Source organism: Citrus sinensis, chromosome 7 (genome assembly GCF_022201045.2).
Source record: "Citrus sinensis cultivar Valencia sweet orange chromosome 7, DVS_A1.0, whole genome shotgun sequence".
Classification (NCBI taxonomy): Eukaryota; Viridiplantae; Streptophyta; class Magnoliopsida; order Sapindales; family Rutaceae; genus Citrus; species Citrus sinensis.
The window spans coordinates 3,616,271-3,633,255 of record NC_068562.1 but is presented as its reverse complement, the minus strand read 5'-3'; the positions used below and the strand labels follow the sequence as shown (position 1 = coordinate 3,633,255).

The following is a 16,985-nucleotide window of genomic DNA, read 5'->3' as shown; positions in this document are numbered from 1 at the left end:
CCAAATCAAAAAGCCTCCAGACAAATGCAGTCCTTTAAAAAATTGTATCAATCAATTATATCAAGGAGACAAACAACTTTCATCATCCACAAGCACAACAAGACAGTCACAAGTCACGAACAGTGGACTTACAACAATCAACAAACATAGGATCTTTGACAAAAACGACGTCGTTAGTGGCGTCCAAAGTAAAAGCAATTGTATAATTGTTTTACCTTTTAAAAAACACAAGAAAGAGAAAACTGTACTAATACTAAAGGCCGGTAAAGCAATAAAGCCCGCGTTTAGTGCCCAAAATACCACACCCTTGTCACCATCTCTCCACAGTATAACTGCGCTTTTGTAGCTTTTTAATTTTGTAGCCATAACTAGACTAGACTAAGGTATCCTCCTCTCTCTCTCTCTCTCTCTCTCTCTCTCTCTCTCGTCTCTCTCTCTTTATCTACTGATTTCTCTATTCTCGAGCTCTGAATAAGCTCGCAGGAGCCATAATGGCGTGTTTCATGGACCATTATAGCTTGTGCAGAGCCCATGCAACTCAGTTCCTCTTCCTTCTACTCATGTTTTCACTCTCCATTGTCAACTCTACTGCTTGTTCCAATGGAAATTGCCAGGTTCCTCTCTCTCTGTTATAAAACTCTGATCCGTCCAAGATTTTTCTTCTTTCTTCTGAGTTTGAACTGAATTTCAAGATTTTACAGGTACTTGATTCATGTGCTGCCGCTACAGACTGTGGTCCTGGTCTCTACTGTGGGAATTGCCCTGCTTTAGGCAAGAATCGACCCATTTGCACCAGAGGCCAAGCGACCATCCCCACTACTATTGTAAGATTCTTCACCTTCAATCTGATTGAGCTCCCCCCCCCCCCCCCCAAGTATCAATCTTATTGTTGTGGGGATTGAAACTGAAATCTTCGATGGGCAGATTGGTGATTTGCCATTCAACAAATATTCCTGGTTGGTAACACATAATTCTTTTAGCATCGTTGATACACCGGCCTTGCCTGGTGTTCAAAGACTGACGTTTTACAATCAAGAAGACATGGTCACTAATCAGTTGAGGGTACCTGATTCCTTTCATTCTTTGTTATGGTCTATGTTCATTGATCCTTTGTTTGGCATGTGAGAATCTTGTGCAAAATCAGTTTGATTCTGTCATGTACATTTAATAGTGGCCGGGACTTATGATGAGCAGAGAATCTTCAAACTAACATCGCATTTTTATATCAGTAAATTTAGATACAGTCATTGATACTTACCTTTCTGAATTAATTCTTATGTATGCTGTTGTTTGATGGGTATTGATTAGAATGGAGTGAGGGGATTGATGCTGGATATGTACGATTTCAATGGTGATATCTGGCTGTGCCATTCATTTCGAGGGCAATGTTTCAACTTCACTGCATTTGTAATATTCCTTCCTATTTTATCAATCCAACAAACTTCATTATTATATTTTGAGGTGGTAACTATTTCAGTTGGTTTCTAATGTATGCAATGTATGGCTCTCAGCAACCTGCAATTAACACTCTGAGGGAAGTGGAAGCATTTTTAAGTCAGTATCCTACCGAGATTGTAACTATTATAATAGAGGACTATGTTCAAACTCCAAAAGGATTAACAAGTTTGTTTGTTCGGGCTGGTTTGGATAAGTACTTCTTCCCTGTGTCCAAGATGCCAAAGAAAGGTGAAGATTGGCCCACTGTCACAGAAATGGTGCAAAAGAACTATCGGCTTCTTGTTTTCTCTTCTGTTGCTTCGAAGGAAGCTGAGGAGGGAATAGCTTATCAATGGAGATACATACTTGAAAATGAATGTAAGTGTCATATAATGTCATGTTTTTAGTACTTGGGAGTTGCATACATGTCTTCCTATAATAGCTACACAGTATGTTGGCATGTTGCATTCAGCTGGAGATCCAGGGGTGAAAGCAGGCTCTTGTCCGCATAGAAAAGAATCACAACCTCTGAATTCAAGAAAGGCATCTCTTTTCCTACAAAATTACTTCCCTACATATCCAGTTGAAGAGGATGCTTGCAAAGAGCATTCAACTCCACTTGCAGAGATGGTTGGTACTTGTTACAAAGCTGCAGGGAACCTGTTGCCTAACTTTTTGGCAGTCAATTTTTACATGGTACTGAAATGTTACTTACAGGAAAGAAGTTTTTCTTTGATATCATATACCAATTAAGCATCCTAACTGATGGTAAAATATTGCAGAGGAGTGATGGTGGTGGTGTCTTTGATGTTTTGGATAAAATGAATGGCCAGACATTGTGTGGCTGTAGTACTGTGCTTGCCTGCCAGGTTTGCCCAAATACTTATCAAAGGACTTTACTACTTCAAATCCAAACACTTGATCATTTGCTTTCTGTCTCCTTTTCTTTTTTTTTTTTGGTTTTTTTTTGTTTTGGTGTTTGGGTGGGGGGGGGGGGGGGGGGGGGGGATTTTGGCCCTCGTTTAAGTCCATGTCTGGAAATTGCAGCACATTTTATGGTGATTTTGGTGCCACTTGGTTTGTTTCCAACTAGAGCATAGTGTATAAAAGGAAGATGGTAACTGCATGTGCATAATTTCCAGCAATATATGACCAAATTATATGCCTTAATTTTATCTCATCTTCATCTAGATCTGGGATTTATATCAGAATCTAGTTACATCCTAGAGAGAAGCAACTGGTCTACTCCAACTCTAGGACTATGCAATAGTATAATTATTTTTAGTCCCATACACACACATTTTCTCTTGGACAACAATTGGTAAAAAAAAATTAGAATGTTTGAAAATGCTCTTTATATCATGAACATTGTGTCAAGCCTCATGACCTTGTTATGACAGATCATTGCACACAATAAGTCTAATTTAATGACATCGTCCATTCGTTGACAGGGTTTTTGGAATTTTTTTTTTTTTTTTGGTTGATGGTTTGGGCAGCATGATGGGAAGGATTGCTGGAGGCGTTTTTAACTTTTGTGGTAACATGCTGTTGGATATAAATTTGTTTGTTAAGAAGGCTGTGCTGATCAAATTTGCAGGGTGGAGCACCATTTGGATCTTGCAAAAACATTGCCGTGCCCAGGGGAAGTCAAACAAATAATAATTCTGCAGGAAGCTTCTCTGGATCTGTTCAGTTCTCAAGATCTGCTTCAGCAGTCCATTCTCCAAATTGCATGGTTTTCTACTCATTCTATCTTCCACTGGTGGTGTTTTCTCTTATGAGTGTGATAGATAAGATTTGGGTTTGATGTTTGCGACGCATAGAAGGACTGTTGCGATGCATTAGTTTAGGAGTAGAAATGGGTGTTAAAAATTCCTGCCTTTTAGGATTTGCCGTCAAATCTTGGTTGCTAGAGTTAGGTCATTATAGATTAGATGAAATATATGAAGCAAACACTAAGGAATCTGATGTAGATAGTGATCAAGAGAGATCCAAAGTGCATCAGATGTTGACTCAGGTATGCAATGCATAAGTTTTAGTAGTGTTTCGTTCACTTATAGAGCTAATGCTTTCGGTATGGCAAGATCTATTAAGGAGTTTTCAGTGTCCTCCTTAGAATTCATGTTAGGCAAGTTCTATCCACGGAAGTTTGATGACTTGTATGATCAATTTGTGATGACGTAGAGGAGTTACCAAGCTATTCATTTACGCGATGTACTAATGTCATAAATAGAAACAAGAGTTGCATATGTGCCAGGAAAATGTTAGACAATGAAAAGAAATATTTGTTCTCAATGAGGCATTCAGCGCGATCTTTGAATGATTTATTCATGTTTCACATGGAATTATGTTATTGCCTTTTTAACATTGGAAGATGGTGGTTTTTCAATTTGGTGTTTTGGGATGTGAATGATTGGACAGGTTCTGCTATCTTAAAATCAAAGCTTTGTATTACGCATATGCACTCAAGGGAAGGTAAAATGACAAAAACGATATCAATTGAAACTACTTTGCGAATGGAAAGGGAATGCTTGATCAAGCTATGATAATAAACCTCATTCTACTTTGTTGAGTATTTCCATACTGTAGTGATCGTTTCTTCAAATGGGTAAGCATACCACCGCCGAAGTCAAGATGTTATTCATCGCATACAGATGTAGGTAATATAGGCAGCAGTTCTGCAGAATCTCTGAGACAGCTGGCACTAAACTTTCAAACAAGTCATTCTTAAATTATGGTTCAGTCATACAAAACTCAACATAGAGCTCACCAACCTGCTGAAAACAGAACAATTCAACAAACAAAGCGATTATCTGGAAGAGTTTTTTTTTATTAACAAAGCAAACGTCTGCAAATAAAAGAATCAATTACACGATTAAGGCTAATTTTAGTATTTGTAATTATGAAATAAAAGTTTATAGTGTGTAGTAAATATGAATTTTAACTAATAATGATGATAAAAAATAATAAAAATATTACAAGTTTCTAATCATGTATGTGTGCAGTCAAATTAACTTCCAAATCATAAAAACAAGTATTTTTTAACACTTTAGCCTCAATACCAAGCAGAAGCTGAGCATGTGTCATTGCTATTAAATTTCCTAGCTTGGGGTTGTAATATCCACATACAAATTTATTCTTCTATCTTGATACATTTGCACAAAAGAATACAATTGCTTTGCCACTGTACAAGCCAGAGTTGAAACAATAGGTTTCTTTCATCAAGATTACAAATTTTATTATGAATATGAAAATACAAAGGGAAACAAATAACCTCTACAAAGAGCAAAAGAAAGGCAACCATGAATTGGCACCTTATGCAACAGGCAACATAGACGCAACTCCAGCATTTAAGAGCAGTCCTTCAGGCTTTATCTGAAGAGCAGGACTAATTGTAAGCAAGCCAATGAAGCAGTCTAAAGGAAGTCTGGTTCCCCATACATTGATAGACTCAAGTCTGCCACATTTATTTACTAGGAAAAGAAGCCCATTCCCTGTAACCTGACGGCAGCTCCACAGGACGATACTCTGGAAAGGACGAATAAAGAGATATGTTCAATATCCATTGTGCACCGGTCTTTATAAACAATAGCTGATAATGGGGACACTTAACTATGTTAATTTTTTAAATTCCAAGTCCAATTTTAAAGGACTCACCTTTAGTTGTGGACAGCTATTTGCAATTGCATACAAAGATTCATCAGTGATAAATGTGCCGCCAATATTCAGGTGTTGCAAAGAACTAGCTCTTGATATCTGTGGAAGAAAAGGGGTAAATCTGAAAATGATCTAAGCAAGGCTTCCACGAAAATTACTCGCAAGTATTGAACGAGATTAGTTTAATTAATGAAAGCAACAAAGACATCTCTTTATTCAACTAACTTGGCATGGAAATGATTTGAATCCAAATTCAATACAATCTGACACCAAATCATTGAAGGCATCATCAGTTTCAAGCTTGAGAAACACCTCAAAATTACCGTGGATTTAGTCCATGGAAACCATAAAATGCATAATACCATACGACAGGACAAACGATCAATAAACGAATCACCAATTGTTAAAGTCATTAGGTTCATTTGAAATCTATCTGAGGTTATCAAGCTCTAGAATGGCCAATATCTAACTGTTAAAATTCATGTTTGCATTTCTTCAAGTTATTCGTATCTTTTGCTATCTCCGGTTATGCATCAGAACAGATCACTTCAGGACAGAATTTAGACAACCAACAAAACCAATCTTTCTGACAATATTTGTTTTCTGAAAGATAACAATCACATACCAGCTGAACAACACCTTTGTCCGTGATCCCGGTCAAACCCCATAGGGATATGGATGTGAGGTTGCTGATACACTTAGCAAAAGACATTCTGTACAGTCCATTGTCAGTTATTTGACAACCCCAACGGCTCCTCGAACTGAAAATACAATGAGACAAGTCAGAAGCTGAAATGTGAAGAACTAATAGAAAGCAGCTTTTGGTACAGGTACACCGCACGAAAAAAACATTTGTGGCATTTCCAAAAAACATAGCTGAAATATCTAATCAAATGCATCACGTCCAAAATTCATAGCTTAGCTACCGCCGAAAAGCCACACCTGGCCGAGCAGACAGACTGCCCAGAACTTTCATTAATACAAAAACAAATTGATCCCACCCAGGCCTAAAAACTATTGGTGTATGCAACCGCCAAAATCTAGAATCAAGCTTACTAAATTAATCAAAATGGCTTTTGTCCCCATTTTAAGCATATTTAAAATGTATTTTTGAAGATTATAAAAAAGGATTTCCATCAAATTGTTTCAAGTCATACAATTTCCATTTGAAATTTCTCCGATATCCTTAATTCAGAACATTAATTTCATCATCCGTCAATCTTTTCGCCCAGAACAGGAGGGAAAAAAACAGTAACACAAAATTAAGAGAGAAAGAAAAGAGTACATTTCAAGTTCTTTGAGGCTGTAGGCATAGCCAACAAGACGGGCAGTAGAATCATCATCCATTTTCCAACCAGCGAAGCTCAAATTCTTTCTTCGTGCCAAAGACTGCTTCACCCCCAGTTTCCATTTCTTACAAACACTACTCACCCTTAACAAACAAACAAAAGGGATAACAAAAACAAAAAGAAAACTTCATGAAAAATATTCATCATTTCTTGTAAAGCGCACGTAAAAGGGAACTTACTGGGCTAAATGAGTGAAAGAAGTGATCAAACCGAAGATATGAGCCAACAGGTCTATCGGCAATCTATCAATTTCTGCCTCTCCCTCCATGATTTTTGCAGAGAAAAACTTGTTTCAGCTTTGCGTCGTGGGCACCCAGAGTCTTGAAAGGCCCGTTGAAGTTATATTACTTTATCCCAGTTGGCGGTACAAGTTACATAAGATATAAAAGGATGTGCTCATTGTTGTGTCATGATTTCTAAGAATGTCTTAATTATTACAAAATTGGGAATAGCGTCTCGACTGTTCCAGTGCTTTGCGTGAGTATGTGGTCTCTGATTTTTCCCCCGTAAATGACGACTACTTTTGAAATTAATTTGGAGCTGGTCAATCCGGCTTAAATTTATACATTACGCACGATCCAGTTCGGTTCAGACCGGCTTAAATAATCTTGCTGGTTTGGGGGCTGTGATCAGGAACTACAGAGGTGAAGTGGTGGCTGCAGCAGTAAACACTATCAAAAGTTTTGGAGATGTGGAGATGTATGAAGCAAAGGCTGCTTTGTGGGGAATTCAAGCAGCTATTAAGGCGGGGGCATCATCAATCATCTTAGAATCCGACTCGAAGAGGGTGATAGAGCTTATAAACAGCAAGCAAAGCACCTTAACAGAGCTTTGTTGGGTGATCTTCGACATTCTAGAAGCCAAGAAGAGCTTCCAGAATTTCAAAGCTCAGCATGTAGGGAGGACTTGTAATACTTTAGCTCATGATTTAGCTAAGCTAGCTCTTCGGAAGTCAGAACCATGTATATGACTGGATGAATTTCCAGTTGAAATTGTGTATTTGTTCTCTCTTTGAGGCAATGAAAGGTGTACTTTCTTTTCAAAAAAAAAAAGTAGAGTTTAGGTGACATATGTTTCGACGAATTTTAAAAAAGTAATATATATTTTAAAATATTTGAGCAGAAAACACTATTAATTTTTGTCATTATCTTTAACCAACTGAGAGTTAAATTTAAAAAAAACTGAATTTTTTTCATAAAGTCAAAGAGATAAAAATATTTGATTTATATAATGTTTTACAATTCACAAGAGATTTGCTTCTTTATGTTCACAAATTAGTTTGATTCAGTAAGAAATTTAAAAAAATAAAACAATTGTTTGATTCAACCAAAAAAATGCCCTATTAATTAGACTTAGATTTAATTTTTTATATATTTTTATTTAAAAAATTAAAAATAAGTGAGTAAGGGTAGATACATCATTTTGTAACTAATTTACTTTTAATGGAATGTCACCCGTTCGAATATTTTTTAAGAATATATCACTTTTTTTTTAATTTGTCAACATATATACCACCCAAGAATAATTAACTCATAAAGTAGTCATTTATTAATTTAAGTTGCCTTCTTTTCTTCTCTTTCCCCCTTTTTTTTTTGTTTATTTGTTAATGGGAAATAATCACTACACTACCTCTATTTTGCCTTATGTTCATCTAACCACCACAAAATTCTAACATGTTATATGCACCACCTTTCTTTTTAAATTTATATCAATTAATTACTTTTACACTAACACCGTTAAATAATTTAAACAAAATATCAATTTTACCTCTAAATAAATTAAAAGACCATTTTATTTTATAAAAGCTTTGAAAAAAATTATAATTAAAAAATACTCCTAATTTAATTAAAAATAAATCCCAAAATTATAATTTTTATTTTTAATAAAAATTATTTTAATAAAAAAATTATTATTATTATTATAAAAATAACTACAAAATTTTGGGATTTAATAAAAATCCCCTAATTATTAAGATTTTGGGGTTTATTTTTTAATAAATAAATTCGGTTATTTTAATAAAATTTTACAAAATTATAATTTTTTAATAAAAAATAATTATTAAAATTTTGTGAAATCTAAATTTAATAAAAATTAGCTGAGCAGCTCTATTTGAGATTTATTTTTTTATTAAATTTAGGACTATTTTATAATTATAATTTTTTATTTTTCAAAACTTTTATAAATATAAAATGATCATTTAATTTACTTAAGAGTAAAATTATTATTTTATTTAAATTATTTAACGATGTTAGTATAAAAATAACTAATTGATACAAATTTAAAAAAAAATATGGTGCAGAGATGATATTAGAATTTTATAGTGATTGAATGATCATAAGACAAAACATAATTGATGGAATAATAATTTTCCTTTATTAATATAAGGGACGGACCTTTCAATTGCGTTAGAATGTCTATCAAGTATGAAAATAAAATATTGCAGTTCATTCATGACTAATCCAAGCACAGCACGTGATACAATTCAATAGTCATGTGCGGAGTAATAAGGCCTGATTTATTGGACTTAAGCCCACCCCACCTCTTAATTTGTCAATTAGGGTAGTTCTATTCAGCCCCCGCTTTATTTTAATTTCAACTGAATCTTTAAATACAAATAAAATTATTAATGAATCACAAAAAAATTTAAAAAGCTCTCTTGCGGACTTTCGTTTCTTGTTCTGGTAACGAACGTAAATTTTATGTGGATTTACATTAACGTATTTTTGTTAAATTAATTACAACATTATATGGCATGAAAATAAACATGTATTAAATTTATATTTAAACATCTACACCTAAAAATTTTTATGTATATAAATAGAATTTTTCATAGTCATTTTACGATGGACGAATAATTAGGATTTGTTAGGTGTTGTTTTAATAAAAAGCAAGTGTTTATAATTACTCTGACATTTTAATTATTTTAGTCTTTTAATGCCTTTTGTAAATTTTATAACCCTTCATTTTTTTTCCCGGTCAAAATGGCATTGTTGTCGCATAAATAATGAATCTCACTTCTTTTCTTTTTCGTTAAGATATCAAGTAACCAGAAACCAGTCTCATAAAAGTTACCAAATGGGCCCACTTGTTTCGTCACAAAATTAAATCAAATTTTGTTTTTCTGTCCACGCATAATTTATGTTATTTATTTTAACGAGCCCACCAACTCATTTTAAAAACATGGTAAAAATACAATTTTTTAATTTTAAAAAATGACATCATTTTAAAAATATTAATCTGATATTGTGTATTTAAAAGCGGTCTAATGATATAAAAATAAGGGTTGATAGTACTAATTTTATTAATGATATTTTATTGAAAGAAACTTGTGTGGGACTATCTTAAGAAAACATTATGATGTTTTGTCATGTAGTAAAACACTACAAGACCAATAAACTTCTTAAATATTAAATTTTGTAGTTCACAAAATAGGTCATACTAATAATCTCATTTTAAGATCCGTTATTCTATCTATATTAATAAATAGTTCAACAACCTCAGTATGTGAGACCCATCGCTAATACAATGCAGATATTATATTAGAAGTCGTTCAAACGTATGTTCTTGAAACTCAAAAAAAAAAAAAAAATCTGAAAGAGAGAAAATGTTAGGTTAACGATAAAAGTAAATTCAAAGAAAATATCTAAAATATTATTGATGAAAAACTTAAAAGTATTACAATAAATTAAGATGACAACCCTATTTATATTAACAACTAATTTAATCCTAATTATTCTCAAATAAGAGAAATTATCTGAAATCATAATTAAAATAAAATTACAATTATGACTTAAATAAACTTAATAAAATAAAATAAATTCTAATAAAATACCAAATATTAAAATGACTCAGATATTATAATTTCTAATTTATTCTACCCCTCCACTTCCTACATCAATTACTCTGCCCCTAACAAAGAACTAACAGGCTACCCCACGCAAAATTTTCTCTAATTTATTATATGTTACATTGATGAAGTGCCGAATACGGAAAATGAAAATGGTCAATGATGCCCCCGCTAGACGGAAGTTTGGCGACAAGTCGTCTTGGAAATTAAAAAGAAAAGCAGTGCTATTTAGACCACTATCGGCAAGTAGTTTTCTTTTGAAATTTATGAATTAAAAATACTCGGTGATAGTTTGAATATATAACAACTCTCCTGACTTCTTGAAAAATCGTGTCTACCATTTACATAATGTCTAAAAAGTAATCCCCAGCGCGGCCAATTGAATAAATTATGACTATATTTATTTGTCGGATATTAAAATCTGAACTTTCATGGATTTAATTTTTTTTTTTCTATCCCATAACATGGAGTGGGACTATTGACACCCTCTCTATTCTATCTAATGTCAAAAATATCTTTTATTTTAAATAAATACTTCTTTTATTTATAAATCTTTGAATTTCTAATAATCTTCTCACTCTCTCAATCTTAATATTTAAATTCCTCTCTTTAAATTTTCTTTATTATTTAATTTCTAAAAAAATAATTAAAAAAGTAAGAAGAACGGTATATTTAAAAAATAATAAATATTTTATGGGTGTGATATAATTTTATTGCACCTATAAACTTCGGAATCCTTAAAAAGTTATTTGTAGTGGCATAAAATTTTATTTAATTTGTTTTCCCACTGTATTGTATCTTAATTTAGATGTCACGTTTATTACAAAAAAAAATATTTTAACTTATAGAATTACTTCTTAAATTCAGATTATTTTAATAATAGTAAAAAATTTATATAATACAAATAAATTAAAATTGAAAAGAGAGAAAACATAAATAGAATTAATCATATTTATATTTATCTTTAAATATAATTATCATATAAGAAAAAGTTTATGAGATTAGTAAAAGTGTGTCCATGGTCCAACCCTATAATGCACTGCGTGGATGGACCGGAGAATACATAATTTGGATGTTGAAAGTTGAAACTTCAAAATAATATCCAGTTGGCTGCGACTTGTTTTGTGTCAATTGATAAATCGTTTTTCAAGAAAAGAAGGGGTAAAATGGGTAATAAATATCTATCCGACCCTCAAAATAATCAAATTCTTGACGCCTCTCAAGGGTATAAAGCACGAATAATTAATTAGGCTTCGTTTTGCATAATTGCATTGTGTTAAGTGGCTGCGACGTTTATACTATGTAGGATGGGTGAGTCTATTACCCCTGACGAAAAATTTACATTAAAATGTTAATTATTTTATTAAGTGGCCGTGACAATAAAATAAAATATTTATTTTTAAAAATTTATTAACTTAAGAAAAACAATAATACATTTCTCCAAACACTCATCGGTCTAATTTATTTGTGGATTTTACTGTCATAACCACACATAGTATAGTTTAAAAGTTACGACACAACCAGTCTCGTGAGTGAAAATTGAGAGGATCAGCCAATGCGACGACATAATGTAACCCCATCAGCAATGGAGAGCTGGCAAATCTCAATCCTTGGATCAACGGCCAGGGCCTTGTTGAGTTCCTGCACAGAATCCCTCCAGCCTAAGATTAGCTCATCCAGGTCGGCATCAGGTTGTGCCACCACAGATCCACCCCACAAGGTGTTGTCGTAGCCAATCACTCCCCCAACCTTCACAAGCTCAATAAGCCTCTTGTGGTAATTAATGTAGTTATTCTTGTCAGCATCAACAAAGACGAAGTCGAATGTCCCATGATATTTTTCCTGAAATTTTAATACATTTTCAAATTTCGCATAATTAATAAGTCGTTGCTGATCATACATCAAGCAATTAAAGATCGCTGTAATCTGATTAATATTAAAAAAATAAAAATAAATAAATTTGGAGACTTTCGTGCTTACGTCTTGGATCAATTGATCAAGAAGAGGAAGAGCAGGGCCTTCTCTGAAATCAATCTTGTGGGCAACACCAGCTTTTTGAATTATAGGGAGACCCTTCTCGTAGTGTTCCTTGGTGATGTCCAGGGCCAGTATCTATAACAATTAATATTCAAGGCGACTCTGTTCATCTCTCTCTATAATTTTTTTTTTTTTTATGTTTATGAAAAATAAATAAATAAATAAAAAAGAATGGTACCTTGCCATCGTCGGGAATGGCGAGGGCAGTGGCTAGGAGAGAGTAACCAGTGAAAACGCCAATTTCCATGGTATTCTTGGCATTGATAAGCTTGAGTAGCATGCTCAAAAATTGTGCTTCATCAGGTGCAGTCATCATGGCGCTCCTGCAAATATTTTATTTGTGGGGAAATTTATGAAACTGATCACTGCATCATAAACTGATAGCTGACAAGAGATCGATCGGTGATATATGATAAATTATATATGTAACGATAGTCTCACCATGGATGCTTGTCCGTCAACTCGCGGATCTCCTTCAAGCATTGTGGTTCTCTTGGATATACACTGGTTTCAAGTATATACTGCAAGATATAATTAATAAGAAGAAATCAAGATAGAGAAATTATAATAGCCGGCATAATTGAGACATTCCATTCTACATTTTAGTTAAATTAAAGAAACAGAAAATTAAAAAGAGTGTGTAGTTTTAATTTGTATGTATATATATACACCTCATAAAGTTTTTCACTCTGTAAAAGGGTCTTGTTCCCATGTAGAGTTTTGTAGTAACGATCCTTGTTTTCCTCCTGACCTTCCCGATTCGCAGCCATTACTTACAGAATACCATATGGTGCTAATTCTTCCTTACTCCTCCTTTTATATTGTTTACTCTACTAATAATATGCCATGTTGGAGGCTTTGACCATGAGTAGGATTGAACTACTTTTTCAGACCAAAGAAAAAAAAAATACAATCTTAAGCATGTGCGGATGATTAAAAAAAGTAAAGATATTTAGTAAATTGTATTTGTTGCGATAAGTTTGAAAAATAAAGTACATTTAGTAAATTTTATTAAGAAAGTATTGTTTTATTATATAATGATCAAATAAATATAAATTTAAAGTGACTTTTGCTTTTTAAAAACGTTTAATAAAATTATTTAGACATACATTTTTAAAAAAAATATGTAAAATTACATAAAGTGAAAAAATTCAATTAAATGACATACCTTTTGTCATATTACATAAAATATGACAAAAATCATACTAATACATACATCCAAATAAAATAAAAAACAATATTTATTACATTTATATGCAAATCTTATTGACTCTTATGATAATAAACATAAAATACAATATACATATAAACTTACTAGATCAATTTTTATACTTGAGAAAATGTATAATAGTTGCTGCAATAACATGATATATGATGGTTTATATATCAAGGCCTATGAAAAAAATAAAATATAATTGTCGATTTCTTAAATAATAAGGTTGTAATAGGAATTTTAAAAAGGTGTTGTAACTTATTTAATAAGTTGTTTATAAAAAATAACTTTTTATTTGCTTTTAAAAGTTATGGACAAAATGAAGAAAATCATAAAACAAGCAGTTTATAAAATTTCAATCTTAGGGTCAGTTTGGGAATACTATAACTTTTAAAATAATTGTTGTTAGCTGTGTTGTAGAAATAATCAATTATGAAAATAATCAGTTAAATGTTTGGTAAATTTTGTTTTCAAAAGTATTGTGAGTTTTAAAAACAGTTATTTTTATTTGATAAATTTTGCTGTTAAACTGTTGTGAGAAAACAAATGACTAAGATGTATATAATGAATGATGAAATTTACTTACACATATAAAAATATGTATATATTATATTTTTAATTGTGTAGCATAATAATTTTAACTAAAATAGAATTTATACTATATTGATTTTAATTGTGTATTATAATAATTTTAACTAAAAATAAAATTTAGACTATATTGCCATAGAGAACTTTTGATGTAATGTGGAATATAGAGAAGAAATAGGATAAATGAAAGGAATAGATGAATTACAATTAGTTTTTTTTTTAAATATTGATTTTGTTTCCAATTTAAATAAGAATAATTTTGTGTTTAGATAATAATTGCAAGGATATTTATTGAATTATATTAAATGATAAAATTGATTCTCAAAATCATAATTTAAAGTTACTCATTCATTTCTTTTTAAAATCAGATGTGGAAGGGCTGATTTTGACAAAAATGAATTTTTTTTAACCAAACACCAAAATTAACTTTTAAATTTTTAAAATTACTTTTAAGCCCCCAAAAATAATATCATATAGACCCTTAGTCCCAAATAGAGCCTTCAATCTTAAATAAAATAAAATAAAAATTATTATTAAAAATAAATTCATTATTGATACAATCAAATTTAGTTTATATTAAAATTTGAGAATTAGTGCAACCTAAACTTATGAAAAAAAGAAGACTAATAATTTTAAAATATTAAAACTAAAAGTTAGGTTAATTTAGTGATTCAATACGTTGAACATATCCTTAAATTTAATAAAAAGAATTATCCTAAAAATTAGTCAAATTCTGCCGGCCTCCTTTGGAGACTTAACAGCTGACTGCGGGCTCTCACTGTAACCCATCCTTTTCCAGCAACTTTTTAATATTCTTATTCCCTTATAAATTAATTTTAAAATTAGATTAAATTACTTTGAAATAGTTCAAAAAGGCATCTTTAGATAAAAGGGTGAATAGTTTATTTGATTTAATTTTAAAATGGATAGGGTTATATGTACTCTAAAAATTATTTTAAATATTTTATTATTATATGTATTCATCTATTAATTTTAAAAAATTAAATTATATTTTGTACACTATTTAAAATGTCAAAAATGTCCTCACTTAATTTTTCTAAACCAATCATCTTTATTTAGTCTATACACTCATGAAAATGCTATACACACTAAAAAAATTCTCTAAACAAATTTTTTATTAAAATTTAATTATTTAGTTATATAATAAATTTCGCCAATAAACAAAGAATGATAAGTAGCTTTTGTAAATATTTGTTTTAAGACAAACGGAAGAAAAAATTTAAGGTTTAAAATAGTAAGAAAATTAACATTAATTTGAGTATCTTTAACGAGCGTTAAGAGGAATAATATTATATGTGCTCATAATAAAATATTCTCAATAAAAACTTATATAAGAAGATACTTTTGTAATAAAATATTTATATAAATATAAATATTTAAAATAATTTTTAAAATACAAATAGTCGAACCTTTTTAAAACTTGAGAATGATAAGCATTTGGAATTTTTTTAGGCGGCTTTACTTTTTTTCTCTCTATTTCTGCATTTATTTCCACGGTTTCTCCTGTAGCAGTCCTTTCTTTTTGTTTGTCCTCACTTTCAAGGACTTGACTAGCTTACAGAATCTGTAAGCTACAGACTGCAGCATCAGCCGTTGGATGTGGAGTGAGAAACTAAACAATAGACAATCGGATGGTGGGATGACGGGAGATGTTTGTTACAGAATCTGTACCATAGACAGGTCCCACTTTCAAATGATCAAATGCCAAACTAAAATGATGCTTTTTTCTTTTGGCCTTTTTTGACTTTTTAATAATTTCGCCGCTTGATCGCACACGTGTCCTACGTCCTACGTAATTAAATAATCAGTCACGAGAACTTTCTACCACTAAGTATTGTCTTTATTTGCATACAAATCAGGATAGGATTTTTTTATCCCAAAAAAAAAAAAAAAAGAAGAACAAATCAGGATAGGATTTGAACTTTCTCCGACAGCAAAGCAAGTTTGACTAATCTTAAGTTAATTTAATTAGTCGAATTTCTTTATTCTTATTTTGCTTGTAATACTTAATTAATTTTTGATATAAAATATATGAATACCAATATTTAAATCAAAAGATCTGATATAACGGTAACAAAATAACTTTAAACTATACCGTATTAAAGTACTAAGTAAAAAATTAGTACTATTTTTTAATTAATATTATTATTTATGTTTTCTTGGAACAACATGAACATATAATTAAAATATTTATTGTAGATTAATTAATTTTTTGATTAATCTGTATAACTTTTAATATTTATTGCAGTTTAAAGGATGATGAAAAAGTTTGGTGTCATAATAATATCTTATTATGTTTTCGTTATTTTGCAGAAGTTGATATTTCATAAAATAAAAGGGGGTTCAAAAAGTGTAGGATTATGATTATTTAAAAAAAAAATTCACAAATCACTTTATTATATTTAACATAAAAATTTATTAAATTTTTTATTATTTAATATCTTTTTATGTTAACTATTTATAAGTTTCTTTATTTTAATCTTTTTTTAGTATTTTTTTCAGCAAAAATAAATTAATTTAATGGACAACCGGTGAAAAAGTCATAAAAGCAGGCTGTATGACCCTTCTTAGTCCCCGCATGCATTTTCACCGTTTCACGCAAACAATCTGGGTTACAACTTAGGTGTGTATGGATTCAAGACTTATGTCTTTAATAAAATTATTTTCTCGTTTAGAAAATGGCAATTGCCTCGTTAGTCGTCGTTATGAATGGAAAATCCAATACACCTTCCTCGAAATTGAAAAGTATACCTTAGGATGAAAGGGCATGACCGGACTTTGCAGTTTGCAAAATAAACCAAAATTCAAAGCACGAGACTATTTATCAACGTACACG

General features: G+C 31.1%; 3 protein-coding genes across 3 annotated transcripts; 1 reads left to right on the top strand and 2 right to left on the bottom strand.

Moving 5' to 3' along the window:
* Positions 1-373: 373 nt before the first annotated feature.
* On the top strand, positions 374-3,762 carry LOC102618503 (PI-PLC X domain-containing protein At5g67130). The gene is made up of 8 exons (XM_006494385.4): positions 374-614; positions 702-824; positions 925-1,062; positions 1,309-1,407; positions 1,512-1,815; positions 1,910-2,133; positions 2,220-2,306; positions 3,035-3,762. The coding sequence occupies exons 1-8, from the start codon at positions 492-494 to the stop codon at positions 3,242-3,244; spliced, it is 1,308 nt and encodes a 435-aa protein (XP_006494448.2). The 5' UTR covers positions 374-491; the 3' UTR covers positions 3,245-3,762.
* A 730-nt stretch (positions 3,763-4,492) lies between these two features.
* LOC102616921 (F-box protein At5g67140) lies at positions 4,493-7,436 on the bottom strand. The gene is made up of 5 exons (XM_006466522.4): positions 6,623-7,436; positions 6,380-6,526; positions 5,720-5,855; positions 5,095-5,193; positions 4,493-4,965 (listed from the first exon to the last, which is right to left on the bottom strand). Exons 1-5 carry the CDS (start codon positions 6,709-6,711, stop codon positions 4,753-4,755), a joined length of 684 nt encoding a protein of 227 aa, XP_006466585.1. The 5' UTR covers positions 6,712-7,436; the 3' UTR covers positions 4,493-4,752.
* Positions 7,437-11,670: 4,234 nt separating this feature from the next.
* On the bottom strand, positions 11,671-13,166 carry LOC102617232 (caffeoyl-CoA O-methyltransferase-like). Its single transcript, XM_006466523.3, has 5 exons — positions 12,999-13,166; positions 12,769-12,848; positions 12,506-12,650; positions 12,271-12,402; positions 11,671-12,132 (listed from the first exon to the last, which is right to left on the bottom strand). The coding sequence occupies exons 1-5, from the start codon at positions 13,095-13,097 to the stop codon at positions 11,839-11,841; spliced, it is 750 nt and encodes a 249-aa protein (XP_006466586.2). The 5' UTR covers positions 13,098-13,166; the 3' UTR covers positions 11,671-11,838.
* Between the last annotated feature and the right edge of the window lie 3,819 nt (positions 13,167-16,985).

Coding starts and splice junctions, on each gene's coding strand:
- LOC102618503 (XM_006494385.4), top strand. CDS start 492: ATGGCGTGTTTCATGGACCATTATAGCTTGTGCAGAGCCCATGCAACT. Junction 825..924: donor CGACCATCCCCACTACTATT/GTAAGATTCTTC, acceptor TTCGATGGGCAG/ATTGGTGATTTGCCATTCAA. Junction 2,307..3,034: donor GTACTGTGCTTGCCTGCCAG/GTTTGCCCAAAT, acceptor TCAAATTTGCAG/GGTGGAGCACCATTTGGATC.
- LOC102616921 (XM_006466522.4), bottom strand. CDS start 6,711: ATGGAGGGAGAGGCAGAAATTGATAGATTGCCGATAGACCTGTTGGCT. Junction 6,527..6,622: donor TCTTTCACTCATTTAGCCCA/GTAAGTTCCCTT, acceptor TTGTTTGTTAAG/GGTGAGTAGTGTTTGTAAGA. Junction 5,194..5,719: donor ACAAAGGTGTTGTTCAGCTG/GTATGTGATTGT, acceptor TTTCTTCCACAG/ATATCAAGAGCTAGTTCTTT.
- LOC102617232 (XM_006466523.3), bottom strand. CDS start 13,097: ATGGCTGCGAATCGGGAAGGTCAGGAGGAAAACAAGGATCGTTACTAC. Junction 12,849..12,998: donor AGAGTGAAAAACTTTATGAG/GTGTATATATAT, acceptor TATATCTTGCAG/TATATACTTGAAACCAGTGT. Junction 12,651..12,768: donor TTGACGGACAAGCATCCATG/GTGAGACTATCG, acceptor AAATATTTGCAG/GAGCGCCATGATGACTGCAC.